The sequence below is a fragment of the Anopheles stephensi genome, chromosome 3 (assembly GCF_013141755.1).
Source record: "Anopheles stephensi strain Indian chromosome 3, UCI_ANSTEP_V1.0, whole genome shotgun sequence".
NCBI lineage: Eukaryota > Metazoa > Arthropoda > Insecta > Diptera > Culicidae > Anopheles > Anopheles stephensi.
The window spans coordinates 15,211,914-15,229,082 of record NC_050203.1 but is presented as its reverse complement, the minus strand read 5'-3'; the positions used below and the strand labels follow the sequence as shown (position 1 = coordinate 15,229,082).

The window sequence follows — 17,169 nt, the reverse complement described above, 5'->3', positions numbered from 1 at the left end:
GGGACCTTTCTACACGTCGCACAACCTGCATTATCGCTCTACTGCGAGTGGATTATGTGAAAGAAAAGTTTATTTTAGAAATTATCCTATCCAGAACAAGCAATTTCAGGGCAAAATGGCAAGTGGTGATGAAAAATTGGCTGCACAAATAGTGTGCCATAGAACGGTGGTGAAAGAACAGTGATTAAAATTAATTACTTCTGTAAACGCTTCCGGTGATGAAAGGGGTGATATGATGAAGAAATGGAAAGAAAAAAAACCTGCTGACGTACGGTACGGTTTTGGAGGGAAAATTATCATCAGGAATTTAACCGAGCGAGTGTAAGCACTATCAGTGGCTTTGTTCTCTTGGGGTGGAAACATTGCAGGGCAGGAAAATTTGTACTTACCATCACAGTAAAGTGTGATAAAGTCATCAAGCAAACAATCAGCTTAAGAATCTTACTGTCACATTAACTTCAGAAACAGGTTTTGAGGTTTTGCTTTAAAGAAAAGGCCTTAAAAATAATTAAAAGTGGTTAGTATATAAAAAATGGAATGGAAAATAATCAAATAGAAAATAATGAAAAATCACTAAAAAAGGAGAAATGCTACGGAAAACTTTCTGTTAAAATATCAATTTCATTATGCTACTTACTCTAACAATTTCCTTTCTTTCTCACAACAGTAATGACGACCAATTTTGTTTGACAAAACATTGTGTTTATTTGTCACTTTTATTTAAAAACATGTACACTTTATTCAGTTTTTTTTGTGTTTTGTTTGTCAGTTTTCCCGTTTTTGTTTATCTTGTTTTCAGCTTTTTGCAGCGCATCCGTTGTTGTTCAATATGGATCAATTTCATTGCAGCGGATGCTTTTTTTCGTCCTGCATATGCTTGCACCGTAAGCGGTTTTCTGCTTTGTCGAGTATTTTCCACATTTTACACTCCATTGTTTCATATATTGTAACATTCCCAGCTCACAATCTGTTTTCTTTTGTCTTCTCTTCGTGTGTTAGTTTTTTTTGCCTTACTTCTTCCTTCTCAATATGATTATTTCGCTGGGGTTTTAACTAGTTTACTAATGGGATGTTGTTTTTTAAAATATTTATTAGACTTTTTTTCTGCTGGTTCCGATTGGCCGACTCTTCCGTTAACCGTAGGGGCCCACGGCAAACACAGCAGAACGTGGTGAGCAGACGGGAATTTGGTTAAGTGGAGCAGTTTGTGTGTTCGGTATGCTTTAGTTTTGCAAATGGTTTGTTGGTTTTCGTTTGCTTGTTTTTTTACATTTAAGTTGGATGAAAATGGGGGAAACGAATGCGATGTAAATCGCGATGTGTTTTTTTTTGCTAGCTTTCTTTGCCATCCTCGTTTCGCTCCGCGTTTTTCACAAAGCACTAGAAAAATTTGGCTTTTACCTATGTATGATGCGTCGCTTGACGAGCGTATAACGTCTGCCGTATTGTTCTTCAGTGGCTGATTTTTTTTTTTTTTTGTTGCTCTCCTTTGCATGTGAGTTGTAAGTCTGAGACATATTTTTGCTAGTATTGGCCGTATTTTACTTCCACGTATCATTCCGCTGACTAGCCATCGCCATCGCGTAATTTACAATTTTCTTTTACAATTTTACGAAGAGAAGCATAAGTGGGCTTCCGTGGTAGGGGAAAACAATGACACATCGAAACGAATCCGTAACGCAAACTCATCCCTTCTCAAACACACCACACGCAGCCAAACACAGCTCTCCCTCAGCTACGTCAACCTGTATTCTTTGCCTATTTGTATGTGTAGAGAGTAGAGCGTAACATTTATTATCGGTGCATAATCGGTTCGTAAAATAAAGAAAGGAAAACATTGCCCACGAAGGCATTAGTCTCTTCAGGTTTATGTACACAACGGGGAGACGCTTTTCCAAGGTCGAAATGCTGATTCGAACGCTCCCTTTTCAGGAGGCCAACAGGGAGTCGAAAACAAAAATTTCGTGCTGTACACGGTTTTTCAGCCCAGGAGGTTTTAGCTGCGTATGCAAATATATCTCGCCGAGAGGTGTGAGTTTTGAGCGACGGCTTGAGATCGCAATAAAAAAATACGATTTAGCTAAGCTTGTTGTAATTCTCGTACCTTCAACACATTTCCATGCCAACAATGGTGGTTTTGGCTTTCTTTGCGATTTGCGACCATTTTTTCTATGTCTGCGTGTAGCGTTTCTTTATTTTTGTTGTTTGTTTTATTATGTATCACATTCATTTGTTTTCTTGTTTTTTTTGTTTTACTAGACTTTCTTCTTCCACTATTTATGTAACACTTATCCCATTTCATCCATTTTCAACTGTTTCAAATTTGTTTCAAATAAATTTAGATTTGTGTTTCACTATTGTAAAGTTTTTCCTGTTCGCTAACTAAACGCATCGTGTTAGCAGAGACATTGAAACAGAAAACAGAAAACTCCAACTCACTGCAAAAACCCAAAGCTTAATGCGAACCTTTACTAGCGCAACCGTTCACCAACGTCTCAGAAGAAGCTCTCAGTTTACGTTTCATCCTACGCGTGACTCCCATCGCACATCCACCCGGACGTTCGGACAAGCACACAAAAAAACAGGAAAATGCACTTACTAACAGTACCGCCGTAGCTTTGCCGATGGTAGCCCATTCGGTGGCTAATGTCAGCCGGATGCCGTGACCAATCGCCATCATCCAGCCCGCAGCAATGTGCCAGCATGAAGCGATGTAAGCGGATGAGTGTAGTGTGCCGATGTGTAGGCCACCCGGAGTAACGTTCCGCGCCGTGTCCACCGACACGGTACTGCTCCACACGACCAGAAACATCAGCAGGACCGGTAGGATGGCCATGAGCAGCCGGTTGAAGGCGAGCGTCGAAACGTACAGTCCGCCGGGGCTGCCATTTTTCGATGCCATCGCTTTGGCCGCCGTTTCCAGGCAGCTGCGAAACTCGCGATAGTCCAGCCTGGTAATGGCACAGTAGTGGTTGAGCAGGCAGACACCTTCGCAGGTGCTGGTGGCGTGGCGGACCGAGTTCGCCCGGTAGTACCTATCGTGGGGAGGTTGAGAAAAGATGAAGGGAAGTGGCACAATGGGTTACTAATAAGATTGATGAAATTTGATTTAGCAGCGCAAAGTCAGTTTTAGCAATTTAACACTTCATTCGCAGTAATAGGGAAATAGAGAAATCAAATTGTTAAGGGAGAGAGAGAGAGAGTGCCAAAGAAATATTACGCCTGAAAGTATGCAAGTTATTGAGCATTATGATTATTACTAAATAACATTTCTATTGCCTGGTTTTTAGTCTTAAACCTCACGAAAATTTGATCAGTTTTTCATATCCTAGAGTTTATTTGCGTCTCTTTTAAATAGTTTTTAAATAGTGGATAGTCTCTTATGAGTATAATAGATAATTTCAAAAAAGTTTTAATAAGGTTCCTGTCTAGCGAAACCTTGAGGCGGTTGATGAACTAGGTGGCCTCTTTTGTACATAAACAAAATATTTAAGGACTCGTGTCGTGCCGTGCTTTTGCCCAGTTCTGGTAAAAAATAAACCTAGAAGAAAACTAAGTTATTGCATACTTTAAGGCGCCCTTGAAAAACATAAATCTCTTCGCAACCAGAAACCTTCATTCAGGTGATAATAGCAGCAATTTGATCTTAAAAATGTATTCAAAGCATAATGTTGTGCAAAGAATCCTGTCCCTTACTAGCTCGAAATATCAAACGCAAAAGCAGCAGTCGATAAAAGATATTAAATTCCTTTTCAAGGCGAGCTACTCTTCAACGTAAGCCGTGACACGACTGACGATTTGCTGCAAATGACAACCCAGCTCATGGACAGTGTGCTTTTGCAAAAGTTTTCTGATTTCACACTAGAAAGATCATTGTTAACTCCTTCTTTTTCCACACACACATACACTCACAGATTCTCTCCGCAATTCGATCCGTTTCTACCGAGCTTGTCATCTGCACGCATCTCCACCGGCATCGTTGGGTGTCCCGGTAACGGGAGGCATGCCGGCACACTTTTCCGGTCGACACTTTTCCACCCGTTTCGCTGCTTCGAAGAAGGCCAGTAGGAAGGTTTTTCTTAAGAAACGCGTCCGAAGAGATTCTAGGTGGGTTGTGCCCAGGGTTCACACGACACTGAAAACTAACACCGGCAATGACATGTTCGTGCTCGGTTGGATGGAAAACCGAACCCATCCCAGCTGTCCGTGTTGTTTCGTGGCGAAACAAGGCACGGCCATGGTCAGGGTTGAGGTGGCCGGATGATGAGTGGCAACCGAAAAGGGATTCGAACTTCAATCACTGCTCCCATAGATAAGCAATGATGGGACGGCTGCCGGTTACAACCGGTGTAGCCTGGTCGGGAACGCCCATCGATTCCAAGATATGTAAGCCGATCCAAGCAGGCGTCGTCGTCGTTTTCTTCGATCTTCCCAGATGTTGAACCGGGTTTTGCCAAAGGGTTCGGAAGGCCGGCTTCCGGGCAAACGAAAGCACTGGATGTGGACATCAAGCGTGGATGAATGATACAAATAAAATGCTAGATTACTTTGCCAGCCTTCCGTGCTCTTACACTCTGTCTCTCCTGGAGGATACCACCAAGACTACCAAGGACGCTTCATCCTGTCATTCCAATCCCCCGCCATGATATGTGTACACCAGGCACGAGATTGGAGCGAAAGAAGGTAGATGAAAAAAAGGAGCAGGAGATTTGAATCTGAATAAGCCATAGCAAATCCCAAAATTGCTCCTTTATGCGACCACACACTTGGAAGTGGTCTTCGGCGTGGTAAAAAAGGAGTCGGTAGCTGCAAGAAGTATCCATGTCTTAGGCTTCCTTTTCAGGAGCCATTTTTTTTGTGTTGCTGCTGTCGACCACCATCCCTTGTGGTGGTGAGAAGAATCCCACAAAGTAAATAGAAATACCGATAGTGGTGTGGCTACCCACAGATATAGATACACATACGCACGCATGTAGGATAGATAATGGAATGTAGTGGAGGATTTCTTTTCAAGAAGTCTTCCAGCCATTGGGTTTTTGTGGGAACTCATGGAAGTAATTTTTTTCGTCCCCATTTTCTCCCGCATATTCCTGGCCGTGTGTGTTGAAGAATCGATGCTCCATCCTCCATCTTTAACTCATTCTCATTCTGAGCCTTTCTTCCGAAGGCTTTATTGTATTGTATTGGAGGGATTTTTGTACAAACCAACGCAGTTCAATGGCCGTTGGAAGCTTAGGAACGAAACGGATGTAAGCAAGGCACGTTAGAACGGTGAGCTTCACGTTAAAGCCCGCCACGTACCTAAACTTGGGGGGCCTTTACGCATGTGACTGAACAAAGTTAAGATCACCAAAGCAAACAAACAAACGAAATACACACACACTCAAAAAGGCGCTGTAAATACAGCGATCCAGGAAGCGGACCTTCCCGCCGAGCCAAAGTTCGATCGTTCGCGATGATAAGCCCTTCCTTTGCTGAGAGACTGTGCTTCTGCGTGTGTGTAAGGTAAACGGAGAAAGGATTTTCCGTTTTTTGGAGCCATTCGCCTGTATACGTAAACCAGATACAGTACGCGGACGCGTGGGATAAAATATTGGAATCGTAAATGGGATTAACTAAAAATAGTGCAAAGCTCTCACGACTGACTGCACGACTCTGCGTTTGATTCTACTGAGAAGGGTGGGAAGAATTTGTCGCTTCTGACATTGTTTTATGACACACAAAAAGACACAATCGGGATGAGCCCTCCAAAGTTGGCAGGATTGTGTGTGTGTGTGTGTGTGAGAGTAAGATTACAAGAAACTTTCCTCCCATAGCGTACCGATCCGTTGTTTATACAATTGGACCAGCTTGAGCAAAATATAAGCCCCCGGATGAGCGGTGTTTTACAGGTTGGCGTGAGCGCAGCCAATTCCCCGACACAAAAAGCTCCAATAAAGCGGAGTCGAAATACGACTTACTTCATGAACTGTGCGTCGTCCGCGTTGTTGAAGCGATCGGCCAAGTTGTGGAGGGCCAACGATGACACCTCGCTCAGACCGTAGTAGTAGGTGGTAAGGTTGTACTCAGGCTGCCACACGGCTTCCTCCAGCTTGTTTCGCCTGCTCTAGATCTAGATAGTACTGCGTGTAGTCTAAGACCTGTGAGAGACGAGATGGTAGGGGAGAGGAGAATAAGAATTTATGTTCAGTATTTATGGGCCGAGAAGTTCTCGGAAGTTAAGCCGCCTGCCCGTATGCCTACCTGCCCTGTATCGGTGTCGAATTTGTACAGCCGCATGGCGGGATTGTTGGACTCGCCGCTTCTCCGTGGGCTTATCGATGGAGCAATCATCATCCAGGAGACGGGTTTGCCTGTTTCAGATGGAACATAATTCCCAATAAATAGTCAACTACGAGAAGAGTTCCAAGAACGTAGCCAGCACACTTACCAACTTCATTGTAAACCACTCGAAACGAGTCCGAGTGTAGGTGTCCGAAGAACTGTCCCTGAATGATCGATGAGTATCGCTTCACCAGCCGCAGGTAGCGCACGTTGTTCTTCTCGGTGAAGCTGGAATGCCCGAACGGGATCGTGTGGCCAATGTGGCGCTCGTCCGAGCCTGGTGGTATGTGTCCTACGATATATACCTGCGCAAGGGAATGGGAGAGATGTAGAATTCGATTAGGAAAGATTCGAGATTCGAGAAGCAAAAAACAATGCTCTCCGGTATCAAAAATTCAATTATGGTCCATAAAACTTAAGACGTCCAATTGTGTGTGGGTGTGTGTTCTTGACCGAATGACAGAGGTAAAAGTTTGTTCCCCGGGTACCACGAAAAAAAAAAACCAAAAAACCAAAGATGTCCAATCCACATGTGCCAAGCGAATGCTAGATGAGTTCGGTTGATTGGATCAGGGCCGGTCAAGAGCTGAGCTATCAAATTACCAGCCCGTTAAGTTTCGGAGACGAATCGGCCCATAAATGAACCACAATCTCGGGGGTTGAAGTTGTATTGATTCTCATAAAATCGTCATAAAACCACAACCGGTACATCAGCCAGGGTTAAAAGCCAGGTGCGTAGCAATGTACGACGAAGGGGCGACTTTTTTTTCGGCTGGTTCTAGCAAGCTTTCCGAAATTGGTTCCTGCTCAAGCTTCTAAGCTGCTGGGAAAACGAATAAAAACCGATCCATCCCCGATGAAAACGGGGGAAAAATCATCCGATGCGACGATGCTCTAAAGTGCCCTCCGAGAAAGGCGACGGTATGACTAATGGATTCGAAAGATTGGTCGTTCCGTCGTTCGACAACCCGGGAAGCATGATGAATTATAGAATGGTTTGGCTGTGCTTCGGTGTGCCGGTACCGGGGCATCGAACGTTGGCGTTGGTGACATCACCGTCGTGTCTCGCCCCTGAAAAAAGTCCTCGCCTCACCTAGGTCGCCGGCTAAACGAAGCGGGCCGAAGCGGTAATGTGATTTGCCGGCAAGAGATTTCGATATTGATTTGAAGAAGCAGATGTCCTACTCAAACAAAAATACCTCGCCCAGACACACACACACAATCACTCGCTCTAAGTCTTCGGAAGCTTTACATATCAAACTGTTCGCCAGTGTAAGCTGCTACGTTCACCCCGGTGTGGCTTACACAGTCTCGCCACACACTTGTGACAAGCGGTTGAATTGTTAATGCATGTAAGATGTAAATCTCTGGGAAATTCCCAACGAGCCAACAAAACCACCATCAGTCCCGCTCCCAAACCACCGCACAACCGGTAATGGTGAATTGGTTATGGCAAATGACAAAGTTAGTGTTTGTCGGACCGGGATTGGCAACGCAAAGCCGGAGCACAGATTCAATTATTCATCCGTCTGGAGATCGCAAATAATGGAACATAAATTGAAACTGTCCCACGATCTCACGCTGTGGGTGTGTGTGTGTGTGTGGTTCGTTGATCCACGACGAATGGGAGATAGTGTGTGCGGAAGTAAACTGTTATTTTACCACCATTATTGTCAGCAAACACTGCGGTTTTAAATTGAAGGTTCGAAGAGGTGGACGAGATGTTAAATATGCGGGACAAATTGACGTTGAGCTGTCGTCGGTTAAGGGGCCTGGAAACCTGGACAAGTTGGGAACTAATTATAATGTAACTCTGTTTTGCGTTGTTAAATAAAAGGGTATTAATTTTTTGCTACATATTATAGCATAATCTCCCTAAGTAGAACGCAGGAAAACACTAGTTGAACCTACATAGGCTTGACCTGGTCCTTGACTTGCTCTCAGAGCTTTTGGAATATTCTGTTGTTTTGTTAATTAACCGGCACACCTGTGAACTATCAAAAATATGTTGAAAACACTTTTAAACCCCTCCTTAACAACAACGCCTGAAAGTATGCAATGTTTTATACTCTGTTAAGCCAATTGCATACATTTAGACTTAGATTTGCATGTTCAGAAACATCTTTAAATTCTTTATAAATACTCAACGCCTTGAACTATGCAATTTAATACACTTTGGTAATTTTTGATGCTGTAATGAAGTTAAGTATAGAACATTGTGTTTTCTCTTATATTGCATATCTGCAGGCGAAAAGCAATGAAGAACGGTTAGGTAGTAGCCCATTTCGCTCTAACTCTTATAAAAGGCTCCCCTCAGACAAATATGCTTTACAAATCATCCAACAGCACATATTTTGCTATTCCGATACAGTTGCACTCCTCTAAGCAGGAATGGGAAAGCATATTTCCGAATTAAGAAGCATGACTCGAGCTGGATTCAATCAATCGCACCGGATAAACGGATTGTCCGAATTGTGTACGCTCAGATTGGCTCGTAAATCAATTCCCAGCATCAATCGTTGCGTTTTGTTTTGGAGCTCGTTTTTTGCGTCCAAGCAGGCAAACGACGACGCAACGGACAATGTTGGCTCCGCTGGTTCCGCTGCTTATGACCAATGACCCAATCCATGATTGCCAACGTGCAATAACCGAATCGAATAAATAGTATATCGTAGCGGCGAATCGAGGTGCTTCGAGCTTTTCGGTAGAATTTATCTTCGTTTTCAATGGCCGAATTGCCTTGGAGCTTCAATGTGGAGGTTCGGCCGGAATTGCATCCGATCGGGCTGATTGATGATTATGATGATTGTTCGGAATCGTTCGATTCGATGAAGCAAAAGATAGGACAAGGTAGGGCTCTTTGATGCTCGGACGTTCTTCGGCAGGGTTCGAACGAATGGACGTAATTTGAAGAAGGGTTTTCCGCTAAAGCTGTTACATCTGTTCATCCAGGGCTTACAGAAAATGTGCATAGAAAGCTTGCTTTGTAGCAAGCAAAAAGTTTAAGATTTATTTTCGTTTAACGTTCTCTAAGGGAAGAAAATTCTTCAGAAAATTCTCCTTTTCTCAGTTTTTAAGCACTAAACAAAGAACGAGAAAGCGTCACCCATTTCTAATAGCTTGTTTGCTTTGTGCTCTAATAAAAATAAATTCATTCCACCCTCTTAACGTGTTGCAAATGATTCGCATTATCTTATCGGCAGCAGAATGGTAAGTAAAACTCAGCTGTTATCCGTTGGCAATTATCCCAGACCCAAGCGTGGGGAGAAAACGCAACGGCAGGCTGGGGTGGGAGCTTGAGGGACAGGCCATTGAAGAATAAAAACTTCTCCCGAAGCTCTTCTCGTAGCAAGTAAAATCGCGAACGCGTTCAACAGGAAACTTTGTTCGATCGCGCTGAAAACCCTCGCGCAAAGAGCCAACATAAAGTACGGTGGCCGAGCTGCTGTTGCTGCGCATTAATAGCGGCGTTAATCGATTTTTAATTTAGTTTTAATTTTATCAGCTGCACTGGACAGCTTACGGGCAGGATGCTGATTATTTCGCGTTTCCAGTCGGCCGAACCCGGCACCCCTGGCGGGGGATGCCGGGAAGCCGTTTGGAAGCAGATTGAAGATTGCCGGACGGACTCGAAGCTAAATTATATCGCTAAATCCCCCCGCTTCAAGCGGCGAACTTGGTTGAAAGGGGTTTTTCAAACAAACAGATTTGTGATGCCACCGATGCTGAAGGCTGCCTGCGTAACTGCTAAGAACAACATCGACAAGCACCGAAAAAAAGAATGGAGTGAAAAGAAGAAAGAAAGAAAAAAACGCACCAAGCACGATAACGACTTTGCGAGTGATGGAAAGTAGGGCGAACATTTTCCAGCATCATTTAGTCAACCGGGGTTGGCCGGTGGCTTTCGATTGGCCCGGAACCGGCGGAGAAAGTTCACTCCATTTGTGACAGTGTGATACGGATAGGTAGCACCCGCCACAACGCCATTCGACTTTTGATGCTCATAATATCGTCCCATCTCCCCAAACTCGCCTCATCTTCCTAAACGTGTCCTCCTGCTGCTGGCGACGTCTGCAGTGTCACTTGAAAAACTTTCATCCCATCGGTTTCTGCTCGAAGCTACTTCGGAAGCGGTCGCGCTTTTCGCTCATTTATCGGAAAAGCGTACGAAAGCGGTACCGGACAGGGTGGGAGAAGGTAACGGAACGGCGACGGTGGCGGTGAGTGGATAAACTTTTGTCCTCGTCTGTAAACTTGCCACTCCCCACGTTCACTGGCCCCATAACTTGTCCCGCTGTGCCGAAAGTTTCGGGCCGAACGGATCGTTCTACAAATAACAAAACATGCTCGTTGGCTTGGCCCAACCACCACCACTGGAACACCATTTTGCATGATGACTATTCACGCGAAGTGCGATGTCACTTTCCACCGACTCGGTTGACATTTTGCCACGAACGAGAAGCGTGAGCGTTTTCCTAAGGTCTTATTGATTGCGTTATTAATTGCCGAACGGTTCAACGATTGACATTTGCCGGGCAGTGGCGGTCAGCAGCAGCGGCTCAGCGTGTAACGACTTGAGATTATCGGGGAAATATAGCTTTTGGGGTGAGAAGAAGTATTAAATATAATTTGACCAGGAAACACCATATTGCGATTATTATGTATTAAAGATTTTTATTATAGTTGTTTATAGAATCGTAGAGTTTATTTTATACATTCGTATCTAAATCCTTACATTGGAGCTATTGAAAGTAACCAGCGAGCCATTTTGAAGCTTTGAGTGATTACGATTACGCATTCAGCTCTATTCTCCCTAATTGCGTCTCAATAACGCAATTGTAATTAAAATAATTCGTGTTGGACTAGCAATACGGTTGGGTCGTTTTAAATTCTAACTGAGGAGAAATTTCTAGATTTTTTTAAGCTTAAGACTCTAAATTCATTGAGGATGTGTGGCAAATCTTTCATCAAATAAACTTTGAGCCATGTCAAGCCGACATCATTCTGTGTTTGCTCTTATTTGGGCATGTGCCTATATGTACGCAATAAGAAGGCTTGCATTGTAGCGAATTAGAAACAATAATATTTTATAGCAGTTAGTGAATTTTAGTATTGGTAAACAGTAAATGTTTGAAGTACCTGAATATTTCGTAGTTATTCTTAAAGTGAAACCCCACCTGAGCGGTCAACGTATGTGAAGAAGCGATCCGAATTGTTTGAGTTACGAAACAGCGCTTCTCATGGCGCGCCTAAATGTTTGCAAAGTATTTACATCGACCGTGCGCCAAGGATCGATCTGTATTATTCTATTATATTCGTACTGGAAATGGCTTTTCTATTATATTCGTCAGGAATTGTTGTCCATCTCCTTTCCAGAATTATCATTTAAACACTTGATAAACATGACCTGAAAACCTCATTAAAGTTAACGTATACGAAAATTGATGAAACAAAAAATGAAACTCAATTGATAACGTCTCAGTTTTCCGGTTAACTACCAAACTAACTGATCAGAGCAGTTGAAATTTCCCACCTTGCATTTTTCTCTCATTTGGCGCTGTGGAAAGTGTCAAATGTTTCACCTGATTCAGCTGAGTGGGCAGAAACCAACCTCCCACTCCCCCCAGGTCCCTGATAAGCTGATGGCACACTCTCACCGATAGACGTGTGTGTGTGTGTTTGGCCATTCTGTCCGCTAATTATCTATGTTTGGTTTTGGCACGGCCTCGGTCCACTCACCGTAAACCGCGTTTTTAGCCCAGTGTGACAGGGCTGGAATAATGTTTGCAGCTCAGCCAGGGTCCGGGCGTTTGAATTACAGCATATGCCAACCGAACCGGGTGTGAGTGTGTGGGGATGGTTATTATCAAAATTTAACCCCCAGGCCCCCACACACTCCATACTGGTCACCAAACCAGAAAGTAAAGGCTACGGAAAAGCCCTTCTGCGGGAGTGGATGGTGAAGGGCAAAACATGGTGTTAACCCGCTTTTCTCCCGAACGCACCAAAGATCAAAGCACCAATTAGTGACAACGTTCGCGAAACCCTCTTTGCGCTTAAAGCACACACACACATACACGCACACGCACAGTGGGATAAATATTTGCACAAAATGAACGATTCACACGCGCGGCCGGTGGCGGTTGTCGCGTCAAAAGTGTGGCCTCAGCCACCACAGCCAGCATGTGCGGGATAATGGTAAAGTTTTGGTTTAATCAGCATCGCTTTACGCTCGCGATACGGCGCGGCCGACAGAATGTCCTTTGGATCGGTGGAGAGAATGAGTGGGGAGGCGAGGAGGGGTGGATTAATCTTTACTCTGGTGTGTGTGTGTGTCCCCTTTTCCACACGACCGCTACCAGGCGCGATAAGCGAGCTGTGGAAAGTGCGAATCAACATACACTCATAATTAAGCTCAACCATTTAGTGAAAAGGAAGTTTTCCAGTTAAGTTCACTAGCTGGCAGTGGGTGAAAGTTGCCATTTACACAGTGTGGCAAGCAGCAAGCAGCAAGACTTATTGTAGCTTAAGAAACTAACATTTATCGCTAAATCTTTCGACTTTACCCATCCCATCTGGGGTGCTATAATTAACGACTTTCCCTAATGGCCACCCCGACGCGAGTTCTTATTCTCGCCGTTAACACCTCTAGCTTAAGCCACTGGGAAGGTTGCCATCATTACCTGCTGCCATCATTACGCACATTTGCTTAAACCCTCCTGTGAAGACACACGGGAGGGCTTTGGAAAAAATGAACAGCTCTGGCTGGGAGGTTACTTTAGTTGATAAATCCTTCTTCCTTCTATCTTTAATATCTTACCTCCGTGCCTATCTCATTAAAAAAGCGGCGAAACTGAAGGTGTGCACACTGCAAAAAAATCCCTTCCCGTCTCTCACCGTCCAGGGAAAGGGGCTGACTTTGGGCAACAGATTAAGAAACATTTCTTAACCATTAGCCTGCGGCTGAAGCTTACCTTTTTTTGCTGGTTTGGTACGCCTGGAACGTTCCGAAGTACCAAAGCAAGCAGCTTGAACTGATTTAAAATTAAACCCGCCAAGTGGAGACCAAACAAAAACGAAAGAGAGAAACAAAAGGGCACACCGTTTTGCATTCATATCGGGAAGATGTCGAAGGACGGTGTCGAAAGATGGCGAGGATCAGGCAAAAAAAAATCATCATCAGACAACAACAACAACAACGAGAAGAGAATTGCCAACCTCACCCACAACAAATTCTGAAAACTTCATTAACCGAGAGATTAACAACCGTGTGGGATAATGGACGGGATTGTTTTCGGGTGTGGTTGGAAAAATCTTTAGGGCTAGCCGGGTTGTTTCGTTTTTTTGTCCTCTCCATAATTCCTATTACCTTTTCTTGCTGCGTTCTGTTTGTTTGTGCCACGATACGCGAGATCTTCGTTGTGTACTGTAATGAATTTAGAATGTGTACACGGTGCAGGAGGTGCCACCATCATATTTTTCCCTCCAAAAACCGCCATCGGCAATGGCGCCCTAAACGCACTGTGAATGTGCACAACATATAGACAGCCGGTGTGGCTGCCCCGGGTATGAAAACGATTCTCCTTTAATGAGCAAAATCTAGCTACAGTTTAAGGCCGGCGAAGCGTTACTGCTCGACAGCAGAAAGCGAACATTTAGGGGTTTAGCAAAAAATCAGAAAAAATACGCCCATCCCATAGCACGAATGGCAGTTAAGAAGGGATTGCTCGTGATCCTTGGCAACACCGATGGTCGGTTGTGTGCCTTGGGCAAAGGTCCTGTCGCCCCAAAACCCCATTCCAACCATTGTAAAGAATCTCTTCACCGCCAAAGGAGCAATGTTTCCCGTTGGACGTCTGCCCGGGTGCTACCGGATGGATGGATTGCACCGGGATTGAAGGAAGCAACAAAAAGAAAAACTGGGAGCAAATGCTGCTCGACTGTGTTTGTTACACTGTAAACAGCGCGAAAAAGATTACACTCGGAATCTTGCGCCACCCAACCCGTAACTCCAGAGCTTCCACCAGCGAGACGCGCTTGGCGAGCAACTTTGCTGCGGGACTTTTTTAATTAATTTTAATTTTCTTTCCATTCGCCCACCTTCATCACGCGGCTACTGCTGCACATATAGTTCAGATCGGCTGCCTTTCTTTTTTGCTACCGTGGGATGCATTGGTGGCAGGGATAGGAAAAAAAAATTGTTACATCCTCTTCGCTTTTTTTTCTTGTAGCTGCTAGCTTGTGTAGCAACACAAAAAATAGGAAACAATCTCATAACCCCACCGCCAACACTAATGGTGATCTGGGTTTTTTTTGTGTTCTGTTTGTGTGAAAGGATGAAAGGCAAAAAAATGAGAAATAATACACACACAAACCGACAAAGTGTAATAGAAAGTGGAGGCAAAGCGTTTCGTAAGTCGAGAAAAATAATATCACGTCTTGGATAGACAATGGCGTTGGATCGAGAAGGATTTCACCGCTCACTGATACCAGCTCTGTCTTTAAAACTGGCCGGCTGGGAAGCAACGAAACTGAAGGGGGGCCCTTTGGAACGGAAGGATGGCAAAAAACTTACTCCCTTCGTTTGCTGCAAATGGGCAAATGTTGCTGCAACCAAACGCTGCACAGCTGGCTGCAATGAAGCGGCAGCGAGCAGCGTGACACCGTGAACGATCTTTTTGCCCCCCGCGAGAACCCACCGTCAGCTCACGCGATTCGATACTCATTACAAGCATTTCGTTTTGTTTTGCCATCCCCTGCCACGTTCCTTGCCCTTCTAGGGTGGAAAATGTCTGTGACAATGGATTGCGCCATGTTGCTCGCCACGTTTCGCACTGTTTCGGGTGCAACTGGTCGTTTCAGTGTGGAATCGGATGCTGTTCGTTGTTTTTGAAAGACACAGTGCTTTGAAGTTTTGCAGAGAGATTGTTGCATTTACTTTCTGTGTTGGGAAAAACTTTTTCCCCACCGCAACTATCCGATCGGGGTTGTGTAGTTTGGGTTTGTACTTTTGGACTGTACGAGCGAGAGGTCAAAAGGCGTGATAAAGTTTCGCTTCTTTTTGTAGTTATTACAAGAAAGAATTGGTTGTGTGTCTTTCAGAAAGAATTGTTCCTCAATACTTACTGAATCGTTAGATTTCAATTAAAATTAAGTTTTCACTTCAGCTGTACTTAATATCCATATACCATGAAACAGGAGTCTGATATTGGATTGTATTTGATACACAAAATAGCATACTTTTAGGCGCTCTTGAATAAATTTTCAATTTCTGGTGATGCCTGTAGACATTCATATTACTGACCAAGCAGCTATAAAGCAACATGGCAATGGTGATTATATAGCACAACTATACTAACTCCATCCGCTTCGATTAAAAGCATGGAGATAGCAAATCGTTTCAATATTCACTGCTCTATACATCCATAGAGTTCAAAGGCCTGTGCACAGCGCTCCTAGCCGCAAAACTTTCGTAGCTCTCACTTGTCAATCACAAGTGTGAACGGTTCTGACACTGACTTCACGCCTTTTTGTTGATTGATTCGATTCACGCTGCTTGTGCTCGGTCAAGTTTTGTGTCGTGAATGAGTGAAGGGGGAAATAACACGCTGGCTCGTTTGACAGGTCTAGTGAATTTCGACCAGCAAGGAAACAACACGATCAAAAACATGCTTCATAAACGGTAGAGCTTTACTGCAGATTTCTGGGAGTTTCCTAAATTGTTTAATAAAGTTCCATACTTACAGTTTCCTTATTTCTACTCGACTTTGCTAGAACCTCCTCCAGCCACTCCCACTGCTTCTCCGACTCGTGGCTGCTTGATCCCGATAATGCACTGGCGTGGCCACCGATACCACTGTCCGCTACGTTGCTACTGCTACTGTATCCGTTCCGCCGGTCACTGTACAGATACCCGGAAGAGCTACCTTCCCGGGCGTGATAGTGTTTGCCCATGTGGTGGTCACCGTAGTGGCCGCCCGCTGGGTAATGGTATGAGCCGTCTGGCCGCTGCTTCACCGCCGACGAGTGCGACTGCGAGTACTTGGCGTCGTGTCGCATGTAGTTCGTGTTTAAAGCTATTATTCTTAGCCGGCTTTTCGTCTGTTCGATGGTGTAGTATCCACCTGGAAATCGCAACAAAAAAAAACAATCGGGTTACTGCAACAAGCGTCGGTGCAGTAGTGACGGTGACGGACTTACCTTTTTCGAACGTTTGTAGCGCTTCCAGCGGTAACCAGTGGCGCCAGAGCTCGCCAAGCTGCTCGAAGTTGGCACTACCATCCTCATGGCCGAGCACCGGAAACACAAACTGTGACGGAAACGTTCGGCTCATCAGCTCCGTAATGTTACGCAGCACGTCCAATCGCTTGGTTTCGTGCATTCGCTTGGCAGAATGGGAAAGACCGTCGCTGTAATGGAGAGGGTGAGAAGTAAAGACAGTTTGAGATTTATTGTCGTAAGAGTCATTACTTTGTTTGGATTGTAATCAGATTATTTAGATAACAATAAAATTAAATTCGAAGGGCATGTTACAGTTTTCAAATACATTTTAACGGATTTCAAGCTCTGACGTCATTTTGCATACATTCTGGCGCAAGAACTGTCAACATTCAAGCGAGCTCTACTGTATGTGTTTGCATTTAGGGATAATCTAAATTAGACGAGTTTTACTTCGATGATCCTTTATAATAGTGGTCCACCCAACTTCTTAACCTCCAGATTAATATGGCTTTTATTTAAAGAAAATGAAATGATACTAATCTCAATATATGAATCAAATAAGGCGAGAATTTATTTATATTTATATTTTATATGAACAATGTGAACGAACGCAAGAACGAAGAC

General features: G+C 44.2%; 1 protein-coding gene across 1 annotated transcript in view; it reads right to left on the bottom strand.

The window, feature by feature from the left end:
* Positions 1-684: 684 nt before the first annotated feature.
* The window catches only part of LOC118514432 (acid sphingomyelinase-like phosphodiesterase 3a), a 79,723-nt gene continuing 63,238 nt past the window's right edge, over positions 685-17,169 (bottom strand). Inside the window, 7 exon segments of the mRNA XM_036061334.1 lie at positions 685-3,035; positions 5,961-6,097; positions 6,099-6,140; positions 6,244-6,353; positions 6,431-6,629; positions 16,069-16,448; positions 16,525-16,733. Of these exon segments, the coding sequence (XP_035917227.1) occupies positions 2,456-3,035; positions 5,961-6,097; positions 6,099-6,140; positions 6,244-6,353; positions 6,431-6,629; positions 16,069-16,448; positions 16,525-16,733 (1,657 nt within the window). The 3' untranslated portion in view covers positions 685-2,455.